The 19,404-nt window shown below is 40.6% G+C and overlaps 1 protein-coding gene across 1 annotated transcript in view; it reads right to left on the minus strand.

The window, feature by feature from the left end:
* Nucleotides 1-2,634: 2,634 nt before the first annotated feature.
* The window catches only part of clvs2 (clavesin 2), a 66,349-nt gene continuing 49,579 nt past the window's right edge, over nucleotides 2,635-19,404 (minus strand). The window contains exons 3-5 of the mRNA XM_055635722.1: nucleotides 11,852-11,962; nucleotides 10,308-10,528; nucleotides 2,635-2,932 (exon numbers count right to left, since the gene is read on the minus strand). Of these exons, the coding sequence (XP_055491697.1) occupies nucleotides 2,848-2,932; nucleotides 10,308-10,528; nucleotides 11,852-11,962 (417 nt within the window). The 3' untranslated portion in view covers nucleotides 2,635-2,847. The remainder of the gene's footprint in view (nucleotides 2,933-10,307; nucleotides 10,529-11,851; nucleotides 11,963-19,404) is intronic.

Consider the following 19,404-nt stretch of genomic DNA (forward strand, 5'->3'; position numbering starts at 1 on the left):
GTAGCATTCCTGCCTCAGAATTTGTAGGTTATAGGTTCAAGACACCTGATGGAATCCAGGCCAATAGATTTGTACTGAAGCCCTGCTGTACTGTCACAGAGTCCCATTTTTTGAATTCGGCATTGACAAAGAAGACATGCCCTTTCTGATTCAAATGACATTTTTTAAAGAACACAGTTTTTGGTACATACATAATCTATTTTTTTTTAACGCCTAAGCTTTTATCTAACTGCTATTTACGGAAATTTGCTGCCTACAAAATTTGTTCTTAGATTTTCTGATCTATGTTTTTACTTAATACATGGGATGTGGACGTTGCTGTCAATGCTGCCATTTATTTTCCATCGCTAATTGTCTCTCAACTGTGGAGACTCTTATCTGAGAAGCTGAGAGTAATCAATATTGGTGTGTTTGGAGGTCATTCAGGGTACCAATAACAGATTTCCTTCCCTAGAGGATATTAATGAACCAGAGTTCTTATTACTATCCAATAGTTTCATGACCACATTTACAGTGACTAAATACAAGGTTTATTTTCATTGACCTCATGTCTTTGGATCAATAATCCAGAATTACAGCTGCCTCCCTATAAACATATTCAACTCTGTGTGCATCATAATAGCAAGTGCCACACTGCAGAAGTATTTAAAATGGTTGTGAAATCACAAATCGTGCATTGTATAAGTGCATGTATGTTCTTTCTCTTATTTCTTGCAGGTTTCACAATAATGGCATAAAGTCCAGTACCCCTGACGAAAGAGCATGTGTAGTGGTAACTTGACACACATGATTTACATTCACATAAATACTGTTGTTTCTTACAATGTACTGCATTCTCTCCTTTTTTTGTCATGTTAACAAACTAATATAAAACCATCAAAATAAAAAGGTAAATAGGATCTTGGCTTGTACAGATGAGGTAAATGAAGAGATTACTTTAAATACTGGTCCTTGGCAACTGCTCATACCACAGGAGAGAGAGAGAGATCCTGACTTATTTGGGAGTACAAAGAACATTAACAAAAATGAAAAACAGGATAAAATACATGTGATAAAACAAAAGATGTGAAATATTCATTTTCTAAAGTCTGATGACTCAGGGGTGATCTTATTAAATTACTGGGGACCCAACAAAATAAATGCACTGGGAATCCAGGACAATATTAACACAAAATCCTGGTAAAAAAAACACAATTTGATTTGAAATTTGATTTGAAAAATAACACACAGAGATTGAATGTAACATCCATGTAGAGAAAGATCAATGTGTGAAACAATCCACCCAGGGAGAAGCGCAAATAGAAAAAGTGAATAAGTATATTTTTAAGAGGCAGGAAAATCGAAGGGTGTAAGCTAGGAAATTAATAGTGAGTATGTTTTAACTCTAGACAATACTTTGCAATTTGCCCTCTGTGGAGGAGCCCTAAACGTAAATCCAAATAGAAAAAAGCCATTATAAACACAATAAAGAATTCAGGAGAATTTTCCAAATGGAAAGATGGCTAACATGGATGCATTTCAATGGAAGCCAGATTAATAACATGCATGAGACAGCTTGGTTAATATGAGCTGAAGTGGGCTAACACAGGTGGAACATAAAAGGGTGGCATAGATTTGTTAGGTTGAATAATGCCCCTGTTCCATTTAGGAAACCTGAACGGAAACCTCTGGAGACTGGAGGTAGTGGAAGGTAAGACCTCCCTGGTGGAATAAAACTGGGTGAAAAAAAGGTCTTACCTTCCACTACCTGCAACCTCCGGTAACCACCTTCAACTAGCATCGCAACCGGCTTCGACTAAAAAATTACCGATTTTTAAAACGGCAACCTATTTTTAGTTCAGGCCGGATTTGAATTTTTTGAAATAATCATAGAAGAAGCTCGACTACTCGGAAACCACTTTCGACCATTAGGAAGAGTGACAAAAACCTCCGGGAACCTCGCAGAAACCTTGGGTGGGGCACAAATTCTCCAGAGGTTTCCGTTCAGGTTTCCTAAGTGGGACAGGGGCTTAACTATCTTTGTGTTGCAAAATTCTCTGTAATTCTCTGTGAAAATTGGAAAAGGTGAGAATCTATTCTGAAAACTCTGCAACGGAAATATCCAAAGTGAATCCAAATGCATTTCGTTGTCTCTGTACTGTACACTGACAATGGCAATTAAAATTGAATCTGAATCTGAATCTGAATCTGAACATTTCAGAATAAGAGTTTTCAGCTTGGATTTCCCCCCTTGCTCATATTTACCATAGAATATTTTTTTTAATGCACTGTGTGATGGATAGAAATGTTTTTAATGGAGTGTTCTGAGGTGTGTCATTGCGATAAAGCGCAATACAGATGCAAGTATTATTCTTATAGTATTACTACATAAACAATCAAACTGACAAGAAATACTGAACCCTAAACTTGGGACAAAGCTACTTTTCTCCAACCAAAATATGACCTTTTTTGAAGGAAAAGGCGGTCGGTGAAAGTAAAAGATTAACCAGACAGCACTTGGTGCAGGCTGTGCAACTGGTAAACTTGGCTCAGAAAATATTTCCAGTTATTTTATACTGAATTCTGCTGAATGGATTTTGAATACTTTCCAATGATGATAAGAAAATGTATTTACAATAAAGTTGGCACTTCCACTTGTTGAATAAAGACATAATTTACCAACAGCTACCATTCAAACAGGCAGGCGAGGATGCATCTGCAAATATTACAGCCTACTTCTAGTTTGCAATGTCCATACCAAGTGACATGTTACCACTGTAGTTTATACAGTATCCTCTGTGTTAAGTGCAGATCCCCTCTCGAAGAAGTGCTTTATTCGCTCTTAATTACTCTGTGGCTTGGAAGATACTAATCCAGAGAAAGCAAAGGCTGAGTATTTTCATCATCTTTGTCTATGTGTTTCAGAACTCCAGCTTCAACCACCGACTGGGATCTACAAAATCAAAACAGTGCACACAGCAATAAGTTAAGGTCACAAACATGAGTTTCTTTTAACTTTACATTTCCCCAAAATATTCAAGGTAACCTGCTACATAGAAACATAGAAAATAGGTGCAGGAGTAGCCATTCAGACCTTCGAGCCATTCAATATGATCATGGCTGATCATCTAAAATCAGTACCCTTTTCCTGCTTTCTCCCCACATCGCTGGATTCCGTTAGCCCTAAGAGCTCTCTACCCCCCTCCTCTCCCCGCCCCTCTTTCCCTACTCTTCCCCTACTCTCCCTCCCCCCCCACCCTCCCATCCCCCTCCCCCCCCCCCCCTCTCTCTCTCCCTCCCACCTTCCCCCTCCACCCCTCTTCCCTCCCTCCACCCCCCCTCTCCACCCACCTCCCCCCCCCCCTTCCCCCCCTCCCCTCCAGATGTGCCAATAGATTATTCAGTAATAGGAAATTGTCCCTCATGTAGATAACATGCAAAAGATCAGAGTGCAATCGGTGTGCATTCGAGAGTAATAACAAGCCTAAATGACAGGGGAATTAAATACATTTAAAAGTTTCTCCTTTCACTTGTTAAGAATACTTGTCACTAATTTTATCATTTTAAAGAACTTTATGAAAGAAAGCTACAGTTGGCGATGTATCTGTTAAAGTATTGATACATCTTGCAAATTCCAGCTTACAAATTTAAATTCTTCTATAAAACTGTGTCATTTGAATAACATGCAGGGAGCTCAACTATAGTTTAATTCCAGGAAGATGAGAGCACATCACTGATTGCTCTGATTACAGCTATTTTACAGCTGGACAGCATGGAAAGGTTGTGAAAATGATCCAGGACATGCTGAACAAGTCTGATGGTAGTCTCTGCCGACAGTCTGTCTGTTTTTTTGTATTTTTGTTATTTTTAGTCTAAAAGTATGTTTGTGGAGATTTCTTAGTCTTTTTATGTGGGGGAGGTGGGGAGGGTAAGGGGGAAACTGTTTCTCAGTCACTTCCTGGTCGAGGTTGCGACTATTCTCCGAGTCGCGATTTCGCCCCCCCCCCCCCCCCCCCCCCCCCCCCCCCCATGGCTTTCCATCTGGATTGGCGCGGCCTTTCCCGGCTGGAGACCGTCCAGAGCTTCAGCGGCGGTGCAACACTGATTTGCCATCGCAGTGGGCGATGCCTTACTGGGGATCGCCGTGTTGAAGCTCCGGAGTGTTGGGCCTGCTGCATTATCATCGTGGAGCTGTGGTCTGCGGAGCTTCCAGCCGCGGGCGACACTGACTTTAACATCGTGGAGTCCTGGTGAACTTTTTGCCGAGGGCCGCCAGAGTTGAATCTCCGCCCAGCTCGGCCTGTGGACTTCGGGAGCCGCGATCTCCGATAAGAAGTGGCCGATTCGGAACTCCAAGCTGCTGAGAATGTTCTTCCGTTCCAACATCAGAGTTCCGATCATCTCAACGAGGGGGCCTGAACATCGGGCTGCCCGTAGCGGCGACTGCGGAGGGCTCGGGAGGCCACGACCACGGGCGAACAAAGAGGAAGATCTGAACCTTATTGCCTTCCCTCACAGTGGGAAACGTTGATTCCACTGTGTGGGGATGTTTATGTTAAATTCTATCGTGTGTTGTGTTCTTTTTATTTGTATGACTGTATGGTAACTCAAATCTCATTGTACCAATTGGTGCATGTGATAATAAATGTGAACTTGAAAAAGAGGTTCACTCTGAATGTGCTTTCAACAAGAGGACTCTCTCATCTGATTTCTTAATTTTTATTGTACCTTATCAAATATGTGAGAAAATCAATAATTTCCACACCTAGAGAGCAGTCCTGAATTTTCATCTACCTCATTGGAAACCCTCGGATTATCTTTGATCGGACTTTACTGGCTTTATTTTCCCTTTATCGTGTATCTGTACACTGTGGATGGCTCGATTGTAATCATGAATGGTCTCTCCGCTGACTGACTCCGCACAACAAAAGCTTTTCAATGCACCTCAGTACATGTGACAATAGCCTAAACTCAAACCATAGATTTGACATGAACAGAAAATACCATTTCCAGAAATGCTTCCTATTCAACCAGACTTTACTCATAAATTATCCAAATGGTATAAATACATGTATTTTACAGAGACAATTATTTCAATGGCTAAATTTGCACTACCACTGTAGCATTGCTGCAAAGTGTTTTTTTAGGCTGGATTAACATAATGCAGGCATTGGATTGTGTTATGTCAGTTTCTCAGTGTGAGTTTAATAGCAGGGACTTGCACCTATTCTGCAGAATTCATCAACCACCTTTCGAAGCAACAGCCTAAAATAGTAATTGGACCCCTGTGCAGTTTTGTAATACAACTGGACTGTTGTAGGTAATGTTTGCCTGCTCAGGTTTACCACACTGCCTGGTCTACCAAGCAGCCATCACCAAGAAAGTAAATGAAAGCTTTTTGGTTTTACTTTTAATGTGGTGCTCCGAAGACCTGATGGTCTTAATTAGCCCTCTTTCAATTTTCCTCAGTTCTCCTCCCACCAGGCACAGAAATCGCTACCAAAACATGGGAGGGGACACAATTTCTTGGCGGCCGCTTGCGCGCTTGTGCACACACGCGAGGCCTCGGCCGTGGGCCCTGTGGTCGGTAACATCGGAAGCTGACCTGGTTCGTGACCGACTCCGAACTCCAGCAACAGTAACTTCATCATCCCCGAATCGTGGGGCTTCAATCTGCCCATTTGCGGGGCCTTTCATCGCCCGGCGGGGGCTTCAACATCGGGAGTCTCGATCGCCTCGACGCAGCAATTTGACCGTGAGGTGGTGGAAGATCCCGCGGCCGATTTTAAGCCGTGCCGGGCCGGGCGATGAAAAGCCCCGCGAACGGGCCGAATCAAGCTCCACTATGATCTTTGCTTCACCAGGACGTCTCCCTCCTCCAATCCTCAGTCCCAACACCTACTTCCGACACCTTCCTCCTCCAATCATTGCGCTGAATCATCATGGTTTCCCCAGCCCCCACTGCCTGCTGACCAACATCTCTCTCGTCCAATTGGTGCCCTCGATCATCAGTCCCACCCCCACTATCTCGCGGAAAGCGGAGATGTTAACAGATTTTTTTTCCACCGAGTTTTAAAATCCAGATTACAAAATATGAGAGGGATGTCCCCCACCTCTCAAAACATGGGGGGGGGGGAGTGGGGGACACACACAAGTGTACCCCCAGTCCCCCTCCCCGCCCCGGGATTTCCACCCATGCCTCCCACAACCATATCTCCTGTAGCCTCCCACTGTGAAGCAAACCACAACATGCTGGAGTAATTCAGCAGATCAGGCAGCATCTGAGTAAGGAATGGATGGACTATGTTTCAGGTCAGGAACCTTCTTCAGACTGGTTGTTGTAGGGGGAGGATGTTGGAAAAGTGGTGGGGGAGGGTTTGATTTGCAGATTGGTGGAGTAAGTGACAAAGGCCAGATGAAAAGGAGACAAAAGGGTGTCAGAAAAGGAGAGAAGAGGAGTGAAATGTAAAGCCAGAGGGAGGGATATGGGTGGAAGCGGATGGGGGAAGGAAAGAGTGGTGGGATAATGGGAGAAATAGGTGGACCTATAAATTGGTCAGTGTGGGTAAGTTGGTCCTAAGGGCCTGTTTCTATGCTGTATGGCTCTATAACTATGACTATGTGGACAAGCTTTTCCCTTTGAGAATAGGGAAGATTCAAACAAGAGGACATGACTTCAGAATTAAGGGACAGAAGTTTAGGGGTAATATGAGGGAGAACTTCTTTACTCAGAGAGTGGTAACGGTGTGGAATGAGCTTACAGTGGAAGTGGTGGAGGCAGGTTCGTTGGTATCATTTAAAAATAAAGTGGATAGGCATATGGATGAGAAGGGAATGGAGAGTTATGGTATGAGTGCAGGCAGGTGGGACTAAGGGAAAAAAAGTTGTTTGGCACGAGATGGCCTGTTTCCGTGCTGTAATTGTTATATGGTTATATGGTTATAATAAGAGCTTATTTTAATGTTTATAGTTTTGAGATGACTCTAATACATTTAAATCAAAGCTGCAGCCCTTTATTTTTGGTCAATTTCAGGCAATTGAATGATGATGAAATTGTCTGGTGAGGCACAACAGCCATCAGCAGTTCACCTTGAGATGGAAATTGGGAATCAAGGACAAGTTTGTCTTGAGCTTTCATTTTCGAGCATAAGGATCTTTCCCTGAATCCATTTGGAACTCATAAACTGAGGAGGACATTCACAGCAGTCGTGAGCCAAAGCCAACGTGACACAAAAGTCGAATTAGATAAAGATTTTTAAGGAAAGACTCAACTTTTTAAAATAAATACAGCCAATCTTTTTTGTTCATTTCATCAGAGGTAGAGGAAATGAATGGACGTAGATTTAAGGTGAGGGAGAATAGATTTATAGAGGATCTGAGGAGCTTCCACACTCAGAAAATGATGGGTACTTAGAATGCACCGACTGGTTGAAGCTGGTTTACACAAATACCCAGAATTAGTTCATGCTGCATTTCTGAATCTTATTCTTATATAAGCATTAACTTTTAATTACTTGCTCTGAAAGTGCAGTTATTCTGTATTAGCTATGGTATACTGTTCTTAATGTTGTGCACATTTCATTTTATGAAATAACTGGTGCAGAATTACTTCAATGAATGACCAAGTCTTGGAGGTATTGCCAAACAAGACACTAGAGTAAAAGAAGGTTCATTTGGACAAGATGATGATGACAAAGTGCAGTCATTTTTTAGGCTATAGCTGGGTTATATTTACATTTGTTATTTATCTTTGAGGGATTAATTAGTGGTAGTTATCAATTTTACTTCGGAGTCACGTGAGTGACTACGTGAAGAACCCCGCCAGGACGCATGCGTGTCATATCGCTTTCACGCTTGCGAAACGACAGGCGGGGTGGAGCGTTCCCCCGCAGCGGTAAGTTTGAAACTGCGACCTGCAGGTAAGTGATTTACTCTGTGGTAGTTTTTGTCCCCGCGCTGTTTTTACACAGGGGGGGGGGGGAGCTGGACAAAATAGTGTCCACAAGTGCTGCGAGTGAAGCTGGCTGGGGAGGACCGCGAAGTTGCGGGAGCCAGCAGCAGCTGAAGGCACAAGCCCCGTAAGGGATCGGCTGTGCCGACTTTTGGTCCCGCGCCGGCCAGAACACCATGGCCGGGCGGGAGACTATTCAGAATGGGGCCGTCGACTTTGACAAATCGAAACGGCAGGAGGCAGAAAAGATTCAACTTCATTGAGACTTTTGTTGGAAAGAGAGTAATGTTATTATTACATTCATCCCTCTAATGACATATATTCGGCCTGGGGTTTATAGATTAGTTGTCAGTCAATCAGATAATGAGTAGCACAGTGGTACAGCTAGTAAAGCTACAGTCTCATGGCTGCAGTGACCCAGGTTCAATCCTGACCTCCAGTGCTGTCTGTGTAGAGTTTATACACTCTCCCTGGGAATATAGTTTCCTCCAGGTGCTTTGACATCTAAGATGTAAGCCTTTGGGATATGCGAGGTAGGTTAATTGTCCACCGAAAATTGTGCCCAATGTGTAGGTATGTGGTAGAATCTTGGAGGTGGGGGTTATTGATCAGAATGCAAGAAGAATAAACTGGGAGTCAATGGTACATTGTTACAAATAGGTATTTGGTGATCAATGTGGTCTTGATGGTATACCTCTATGGCTCTAATCTATTGAATGTTCTGGTGGAAAATTCATGACATTGCAAGAAAGCCCCGATATTAATTTTCCTTTATTGCATCGCATTTTGAAAAACTGCTGCAAAATGCGAGGTTCATCTTGAAAGAAATTGTTTGTTTAAACTGCAATTGGCAAGAAGCAGCAATTTATCCTAAGTGTCTTCTCTGAAGCATTGGAGGCTGAGAGGAGACCTAGTCAAAGTATATAAAGCTATGAGAGACATAGAAAGGGAAGACGTCAGAACCGTTTTCCCCAGGGTGGAAATGTCAAGATCACGAGGACATAAGATGTGAGGGGGTAAGTTTAAAATAAGATGTGTGGGGCAAGTTTTGTTTTTACACACAAGGGGAGGTTATGTCTGGAACGCACTGTCAGAGATGGTGATGGAAACAGATACAATAGAGACATTTAGAAGGCTTTTGGATAAGCACATTGATATGCAGGGAATGGAAGTATATGGATCATAGAAACATAGAAACATAGAAATTAGGTGCAGGAGTAGGCCATTCGAGCCTGCACCGCCATTCATATGATCATGGCTGAAGATCCAACTCAGTATTGTGTACCTACCTTCTCTCCATGGTTAATGTGATCCCCTTAGCCACAAGGGTGTTGTGAAGTCCCTCTTAAATATAGCCAGCAATTTCCTCAAACTACCCTCTGTGGCAAGAGTTAAGAGATTCACCATCTCTCTGTGACAAAAGTTCTTCTCATCTCGGATCAGATAAGATTTCCCCCTAGATCCTTAAGGCATGTGCAGGCAGAGGAGATTACTTTAATTTAACATCATGTTCGGCATGGACATTGTGTGCCGAAGACCCTGTGTTGTGCTGTACTACATTCTATGGTTAATGTGAAACACTTGACATCCGTGTTGTGAAGTAGCATTGTTTGCCAGCAATTTCAAACAATCCAAGTTAATTTTTCAGACAGACTTACTCCTTACATCTAAAGAGGATCAATAAGAATTCTGCTGCAAAGATCAACAAGATAGCTGATCTATAACTTGTTGGTAGGAAAATATCAAAACATTGCCAAAAATATAATGTGTGGCATAATGTGGCATTTGCATTATGGGGGTAGTGAATGGAAGATTTTTAACCCATACAAGGTCCGCCCTGTTTCGACTCAAGCAATCAACTTGATGGGTTGCATCAATTAAGAATTCAGGCACAAAAGTCAACAAGATTAGCCATCTATTAAATTGTTGGTAGGTCAAATGACCATTGCCAATTGCCATAATGTGTGGGTCAGTGGCAGCATCTGGGGGGGGATGGAAGATTGCAACCTTCACGTGGTCCGCCCTGTTTCGACTAATGCAATCAACTTGACGTGCACAACGGAAGATCAAATAGAACAAGTTGTCCAACAACTTTAAGATTCATTAAGTGGTGGAGCCTGTCCCATGCTGTGTGACTCTACAACTATAAATTAATACAGATCATGAGCAGTTCCGTCAGCAAACATAGTCAAAGGCCACTTTTAATGAAAATAAATTGATACTTCTCAAGGAAAAACACCACAGTTTGTTTTTCTCCATGTTTGTTCAGGGAGATTGGTACTTTCCTACTTGGCAGATTCCTGTATTGAAATAAAATTTATCAGAGAGTGATGTATAAAGATACTAAAGCAGATTTGATAAATAGAAGAATACAGACCTTTTCATAGATTTTGGAGACAGGGTCTTTTCTACATCCTTGAAAGACATATTGTAGGAATCACTAACATATTCATTGTCATCATCATATTCGTGTTCCAGCAGAGTTCTTGCCCATGTTCCCATATCATAAGGTGGCAGCATTCCTCCAAATTCTGAAGGCAGTATTTCGGGATGAATGAGCTGATGAAGACTGTTCAGATTATTTCCATGCATAAATATCTGGAAAGGTAATGCAGCAACAACATATAAATATTAATATAGGAATGATGAAACAACAGAAAACGTTCAAAAGCATTATTCAAATTTTAATTAACAAGATCTAGCAGAATCCAATGTGCTCCTTAACATCTTTAAATATTTTTGCCACATTTATCTCGCACAGTAAAATTCTGTATTACATTTAGTGTGGTTTAAGTGGAAGGAAAAAAGGCTACACATTTTAATTGGCTTCTGCTGACCAAGGCCAGGAGTTGCAAGTTATTAAGCAAAGAGCAAACCTGCAAAGTGCATTAATCTATAAATGACTGTAATATATCTATATCCTCCAGCTGATTTCCAGTTATGTCTATTTGTAACAATTACACCTTGTTACTTTAAAGGAGCTGCTACTGCATCATTATCAAACATAGAGAAATCTGTTCCTGTCAATTTTCAGTGAATTTTCTGCTCAAATTTGCAGTATCCCTCCAGCATTCTTGGGTCCGATCTATCATGGGCAGGAACAATGGTTTCTCTGCTGTCTTAGCATAAGGAAGAATCTGTGAAATACCATAATCTCATAGTGAATTTTAAATGAATGTGCTGCCTAAAAAGGATTCAAAAAGAGGGAATGGATTTTGTTTTCAATGTTTGTATCTGGAGTGACACAGCATGCAATAATATCTGCTGATGCTACACACTTCCAGCTTCATGTGTTTCAATGTTTCCAGGAGGGGGAAAAATATTGTAGCAATATAGCAATAGTAGCAATAGCAATACAAATACATGAGATGGCATGGAGTGATGCTAAATTTAAATATAAAACTATTTTCAGAACATTAATATATGCATATTTAATATATATATATATATTAAAGTGTGAGTTTATAACATTCAATTCAATCAGAGTCCATTGCCAGGGAGTGTGCATTGTAACATATGCTTCACACACCAGGATCCCAGTGGACGAGGCTCCCTGTGGTGGGTGCAGTTGGAAAATGGCCCTGAACAGATGAATGATCTGTTCTTGGGACAATTTGTTTTTGCTTACATAACATAATGAAATGAACCTGATCTACATTCAGTGCAGTGTCTCATACGCAAGACCAATTAACTGTTCTGGTGCTCCCACTGGGGTGGTACACTTATACAGAATTTTCATTAAGGCTGGCAGATTTAAACGAGAATATTGCACCAAACCGTAGTGCTATGAAACTGTAATATGGCCAGTGCACAGAAAATAACCTCTCACTACCAAGACTGTGGTACAGATACTGCTAATCTAACATATTGATAACAAATGGTTTTGATTCCTTTATACATTTCTGAATACATTTGTCTCACCCTTTTTCTGGTCTTCTCTTTCAGGAAGGGCCTAATGACAGTATAAAGAGCATGAATATACCATGGCTGATTGACAAAATGAATTCCTCCAAAACGAGAGGGAAAGCTGTCCTGTAATGAGAAAAATAAACAGTGAATCACCCAGCTGTTACAAATGTGTGTTTAGTTCAATTGGATTTATTTATTTTTCCTTCACAAACATGGGAAGCCACGTACAGGCTGTGCTCAATTAAAAAATGCATTGCTCTTGAATTCAAAATGGAGCATTTGATCCATCAAACATATTTAATTAATGTATCGATAAGGAACTCCAGACCTAAATTGTTCTTTAACAGAATATTCAGAGTGAAGCTTGCATTTGCTCATTGATTGCAAAACACACATGAGAGTTTGTAGTGTGTTGACTATAAAGAGAATTATCAGTCAATCAGAATTGTTTTCTAAATTGAACCTTTAACATGCATAAAGCACTTTATAAGCCATTTATGTGTAATACTCAAACTACAGTGTACAATTATTGGAACAAATTATTGGAACAATCGCTGACTGCCAGGAGAATTAAAAAATCAGTAACAATGGATTGAATGCAGCGTTGGATGCTGTCATAGGTTAAAATATCTCGATGTCAAGGAAGAATCAGAAAAGTAAAAAATCTAACAATAAGAGGAATTTGCAGTGTTAACAATCCTACAAAGACATGGAAAAAAGACTTGAAAGTTAGAGCACAAAGGAAAAGCTTGCACAGGAGAATAAGCAAGCAAACTGTACCTTGGTAACAATGGAAATTATTTAATATTAGCCACACACTCATAAAAAGTCCATGTCTCTAATCATTGCATAGATACTAACTTATTTAAAACAAATGGGTTATCATTTGCAAGCAGGCAAGTATTGCAGTAGTTTATTAATGACAGGAACAGTAAGCTTTAGTTGTACAATAGATTTGCCATGGTAAAATCCCATAAACATTATTAAACATTTTATCTTGGGAGAATGTAGACCTTGAATTTGTCGCTCATCATTTCTAATCTATAATTTATTATAGGCAAAATCGGCCCACACCATGTTGTTTCTTGCAGCCAGCAGTAGCGACCTCATAGGAACAATCATTTAATACCATCTCCAGAATGCTCCAATTGATTACCATGGAATAAAGATGACAGTAAAGAATTAGTGCATTTTCTTTGTCATTCTCATTTTTAAATCCAGAATTTCCTCAATGTTCAACCCATTCTACAATTGAAACGTTGCCTTAAATGTGGAAAAAACAGCATTTAGAGTTTGACAGCACAGAAAGAGGCCCTTTGGCCCACCTAGTCCACACCAACCATCTAGAACTAATCCTATACATCCCTCCAGATTCTACCTCTCATTTACACATTAGGGACAATTTACAGTGGCAGCTGCACATCTTTGGAACGAGGAAGGAGAATGGAGCACCAAAGTCACAGGTACAATGTACAAACTCCATATAAACCACACTAGAAGTCAAGAATGAACTTGGGTCACTGAACCTCCCTGAACCTCCCTAAATTCATCCAGACTTATTTTCAAGTCACAGTGATAAAGGAGGAGGAACTTGGAGAAATTGGAATGATAAACAAAGAACTGGGATTTCCATGGACTCACATATATAAGTGAACAATAAAGCACAATTTGTTTATACCGCCCCCTGCAGAGGATCATGCTTATTTGCTCCAAGATCCAATTCCTTACTTGGATCTTTCTTACTGCAGTGTTCATAATACATATATGGTGATTCCCAGAATAGCTTATTTTTTTACATATCAGGATATTAATTAAATTATTAATAACTAAATACCCAGCCGTTGTCAAAGAGCTAAGATTGCAACAATGATTTCAGTGGAGTCTAATAGTACCAGTTATTAATTGTTCAGGATAGGGCATCGCTGACAATGCCAGCATTCATTAATCTCCTTTAATTTCTCTAACGGTGATAGTGAGATACATTCAAGAAACACTCCAGTACTTCTAGTGAAGTGCTCCTACAGTGTTATAGACAATAGACAATAGGTGCAGGAGTAGGCCATATGGCCCTTCAAGCCAGCACCATCATTCAATGTGATCATGGCTGATCATGCACCATCAGTACCCCGGTCCTGCCTTCTCCCCATATCCCCTGACCGCTATCTTGAAGAGCCCTATCTAGCTCTCTCTTTAAAGTTCCCAGAAAACTGGCATCCACCGCCCTCTGAGGCAGAGAAATCCAAAGACTCATAACTCTCTGTGTGAAAAAGTGTTTTCTCATCTCCATTCTAAACGGCTTACCCCTTATTCTTAAACTGTGGCCCCTGGGGATAGGGATGTTATTGGGGATGGACTTCCAGGATGTAGACTCAGCAATGATGATGGACCATAAGGGTCATAAGGAATAGGAGTAGAATTATGCCATTCGGCCTAGGATCAGTAACACTTCTAATCAGGCTGGTGTGGGACATGGAGGGAATGCTGCAGATGGTGTTAGGTCCATGCACATACTGCCCTTGTCCTTCTTGATAGCAGAGGTTATTGGTTTAGGAGATTAGTTTGGTTTATTATTGTTGTCACGTATACCGAGGTAGAGTGAAAAGCTTTTTTGTTGTATGCACTCCAGTCAACAAAGATTATAAAAGATAGAAACATAGAAATTAGGTGCAGGAGTAGGCCATTTGGCCCTTCGAGCCTGCACCGCCATTCAATATGATCATGGCTGATCATCCAACTCAGTATCCCGTACCTGCCTTCTCTCCATACCCCCTGATCCCCTTAGCCACAAGGTTATAAAAGATTGCAATCAATCTGTCCACAGTGTACAAATACAGAATAAAGGGTATAACATTTAGTGCAAGATAATGTCCAGTAAAGTCTGATTAAACATAGTTTGAATATCTCCAATGAGGTAAATGGGAGATCAGGACCACTCTCTAGTTGGTGAGAAGACAGTTCAGTTGCCTGATAACAGCTGGGAAGAAATTGTCCCTGAATCTGGAGGTGTGTGTTTTCAAACTTCTGTACCTCTTGCCTGGTGGGAGAGGGGAGAAGAGGGAGTGACCGGGGTGAGACTCATTCTTGATTATGCTGGTGGCCTTTCCGAGGCAGTTTGAAGTGTAGATGGTGTTAATGGAAGGAAGCTTGGTGTGTGCATGATGGTCTGGGCTATGTCCACAACTCTGCAATTTCAGATACTGTTAATTAGTTTGGCCAATTAACTGCAGTTCATTTTGCTGATGGTGCAATAAATGCCATGGTTTAAGCATATCGTACAATTGTGTAAAGTAGATGCACGGACTGTAGAAATAAGTGCCTCTCTCAGAGGAGAGCCTGGAGATTCTGTCAGAGAGGTGCAACTAAGAAATGTGATCACAATGGAAGGTGGTGGGAATCGGAGAAATATTACATTTTGATCAATTCTTACACCAGACATTGGTGTTAATTGGCCTATGCTGCATTCCCAATATTTTAGTTTTTGCACGGATTTTGAACACTAGTATCTTTTCAAAAGTCAATATAAGAATGTAATATACATTAACTTTATACCACTATCGATCTATAGATAATCAATTAATAGAGCAGGATGGTGGAAATACTAACCCACATTTTCAGGTTCAATATTTCAAGTACTAGTAAACATAATTGTTTTCTCATTTAGAATATAACATGTTATCTATGTGTCTTGACTCCTATTCTAAGTGGACAGATGCACAACTACAAAGTGTCTTCTTTTTTCCTTTGCTCAGATTTACCTCACCCAACTGCTCTGTTGCCTTACTGTAATATAACTGCACACGCAGTAACCATCTCTGGTAAATCAGCTGGGTATGGCTATAGCAATCCCAACTGGTGATTCCACTTTGGTGGATATATTGTTTAATGGCCTTGCAACAGAAAGTCTCAAGGGCCTGTCCCACTTACGCAACTTTTTCGGTGACTGCCGGCACCCGTCATAGGTTGTTACAGGTCGTTGAAAAATTTCAACATGTTGAAAATGCAGCGGCGACCAGAACAAGGTACGACTCTTTGGGCGACTACTCACGACCATACACGCTTCACCCCATGACATGTCGCCAGGATGTCGCCTGTATGGCCGTGAGTAGTCTCCTCGTCACCCAAAGAGTCGTGGCGTTTTTCTGGTTGCAGCTGAATTTTCAGCTGAAACTTTTCGGCGACCTATGACGTGTGCTGGCAGTCGCCAAGAAAGTTGCATAAGTGGGACAGGCCCATTAGCCGATTCGACTGGGAAGTCTCCAGTAGAGACTTTAATTGTGACACATTTACTAATGTACTGTTCCAAATATTGGTCTGCGCAATAGGCTAATACTGAAAAGTGTTAAAAATGACTGGGTTGCAGGAACAGATTTGAGGGGCACAATGGAGACACAAAGGGACTGCAGATGCAGGAATTTAGAGAAAATAACAAAATTAAAGGTCCCAACCCAATCCTTTCCTATCCACAATGCTGCTTACCCATGGAGTTCCTCCAGCAGTTTGTTTTTATTTTATAGGAGCAATTTGATTGTCTATAACTTTTTTTTCAGAGCTAATTTTAATCAGGTGTTTTGGGTAGAACTCCTATCTGTGTGATAAAAGAACCCATTTTGTGAACATGGAGACCTATTGCAAATATAAGGGGTGGCAAACATGATTAGGGCCCTCCACCAATAGATATCTAAAAATGGTATAAAAAGAAGTTGTGGATTGTCACCTGCATTGTTCAGGATGTAACAGCACACCATTCCAAAAGGCAACAAATTAAACTTCATGTGCTCTGGCTCAATCCTATGTTTTTGGCTGAAGCCTTTTGGGAATCCTGCACCAGCACTCCCAAATCCCTTTGGACCTCCAATTTCTGAATCCATTCCCCATTTAAAAATTAATCTATGCCTTTATTCTCCCTACCAAAGAGCATGACCGTATATTTTGCTATGCTCTATTTAATTTGCCATTTCTTTGCCCACTGTCCCAACCTGCCCAAGTCCTTCTGCAGACACTGCTTACTCAACACTATCTGCCCCTCCACACATCATTGTATCATCCAAAAACCTGACCACAAAGCTATTAATTCCAAGGCTAGATAGACCATGTCCATTATGAAATTCCATCAGTTGAATATCTGAGGGTAAGTGAGTCCAGTGGTTACCTAGTGATTAACTTGGTTCTTTAGGTGAAGAAGAATCTGAAATTCATAACACCATTGTCTGTGTGCAATGTTAGCACTGCCTCCCACACAATGTCCCAGATGTAATGTCCATTGAAATAATACCCTGCCTTGTTTTGCATTACCATTGCACAAGCTTTCATAAGATTTGCATGTTTTAAATAGCAACATTAGCTGCAGCCTTTAGAGATAGTCTGCTCCATACATAACAAATAAAGACTTCACCTTTTGAGATGTTGCCTTAGCAACATCTATAAGATTCTAAATTGAAGTTCTCTCTGGGATTTACTGCAACAGAATAGCAATTATGGGCACTGCATGAATGCCAGCAATGAAGCATTCACTTTTGATTTTAATGCTTATCTAAAATTAGATACCAATCAGAGCAAAATAAAAAGAGAAATTACTGCCCACAAATGAGGCTTATGAACAATTCATGATTCAACTGGTACTAATGGATTTATATCCCATCCCAGAGCTTTGTGTTATATTGAAGTACTTAAATATTTGTAAAACAGTACCATATTATAAAATAATTATCAGTTGTTAGTTTCATAAAACACCTCACCATACCAGTCCTAGTGACTTTACAACAAGATTATATATTTCCTGACAACATATGGCCCAACAAGTCCATGCCAACTGAGAGTAATCCTATCAATCTCATTCTCCCCCACTTAATCCCTTGTAGCATATTTTCCCTCACTGATTCTTCTCCCACACACTTACACAAAGGATAATTGACTTACCAATCAGAATTTCTTTGCGATGCAGTTGAAAACAGAAAACAAAGCATACAGGAGATTGAACCTGGTTGATTAATGTGCGAAGTAGCTGCGTAACTTGCTTCACCTCTGTGGTGCCCTGCTTAGTTTTTATATTAATCTGTTCAGACATTTGTTTGGACTATTGCCTGGTTATTGAACAAACCGAAGGAGTGTACAGTGCAGATACTGCTATGCCTTAGGGCAAGGTCAGATAGACTCAAGTATTTAGACATACCCTGATGTGCGGGAGGGAAGACTACTCAAAGCCATCAAGTTGCTCACTCCCTATCAGACAATCCATGTTCTCTTCTCTTGGGAAAGTGTCCAAAACATTGTGGGTATTGAGTATAAGATTTGATCTCACGATCTATTCAGTAGGCTATTTTTTTTTTTTAACCTTTACCTCCCCTGAGCTAAAATGCTAAGCCGCAATATCGCAATTATCAATTGAGTTGCTATTTATTTCCAGTAGATCAACGTTGGTTCAAAAGAATTGCCTGTAATCCTTTTCCAGAAGGATATTATTTTCCTCTCTACCAACTCATCTCTCATCCTTGACATATAAATTAATTCAAGCATGTATGACCAATCTTTCTGCTACATTTCCCAAAATTCATCCCGAACCTCACATGAATGAATTCTACAAACTGGTAAGTAGCAAAGTTACTACAGAATATACAAAGGTATACCGGTGGCAAATATTACAGTTCTAATGCAGAAGGTCCATTTTTGGCTAAATATCCTTTTTTATTTTTGTGGTGCTTAAAGTTTTGCTGCGATTTTTGCTGCCCTTTCTAGTCTGCCCTTCAATCAAGTGCAGAGGGATTACGGTACAGATGTCCCAATGGAAATCCCTCTTTTGCTTTGATGAGAAGGTTGTGTTTCTTATTGGAGTCCACAGGAGAGAAGCATCAATTGTTTTTGAATGATCTAGTTAAAGTTGACCTTCAACTGAATATTTTCTTTACAATATATGGTGAACTTTGTCACCTTTGACAGGCAGCCAATTAACTCTGCTTGGAGAAGAAGAACAGCATTTATTTCAGTCACACTACACATAATTTCCATCCCTACCGAAGTGGGAACACATAGTTCAGGGGATATACAATTGAACACAATAGCAGAGTTCCCAGAGGTACAAGCAATCAACTACAGATCACAAATGGAATTCAAAGATTGTTTTGCAACTGTTTCAGTTTCTTTAATGGAATATTTTAATGATATTAATGCATAGCCACTAGCCACTTAACCTGTCTGTCTAGTTAGGAAACTGAATTGTGTCCCATTATATAACATATCATCTTGATGACTCAAAGTAATGTGACTAGAGCCATCTCCAACTCTCATGCCGTATACATAAAACAAGTTTATACAAATATAATGAGCCCAGTTTGAACTTTAGAACATAGAACATGGAAAACTGCAGCACAAGAAAAGCCTTTTCAACCCATAAACATGACTGCAAGTTACAATTATCTCCTCTGCCTGCCTGTGATCCATATTTTGCAAGGTTTTACCACACACTTTGCCAAACATGGTTTCAAGGTCAGTTTATTGTCACATGTACCAATTAATGTACAGTGAAATTTGAGTTACCAGACAGCCATACTAAGTAAAAAGCACCAAGACAC

The sequence above is a fragment of the Leucoraja erinacea genome, chromosome 5 (assembly GCF_028641065.1).
Source record: "Leucoraja erinacea ecotype New England chromosome 5, Leri_hhj_1, whole genome shotgun sequence".
NCBI lineage: Eukaryota > Metazoa > Chordata > Chondrichthyes > Rajiformes > Rajidae > Leucoraja > Leucoraja erinaceus.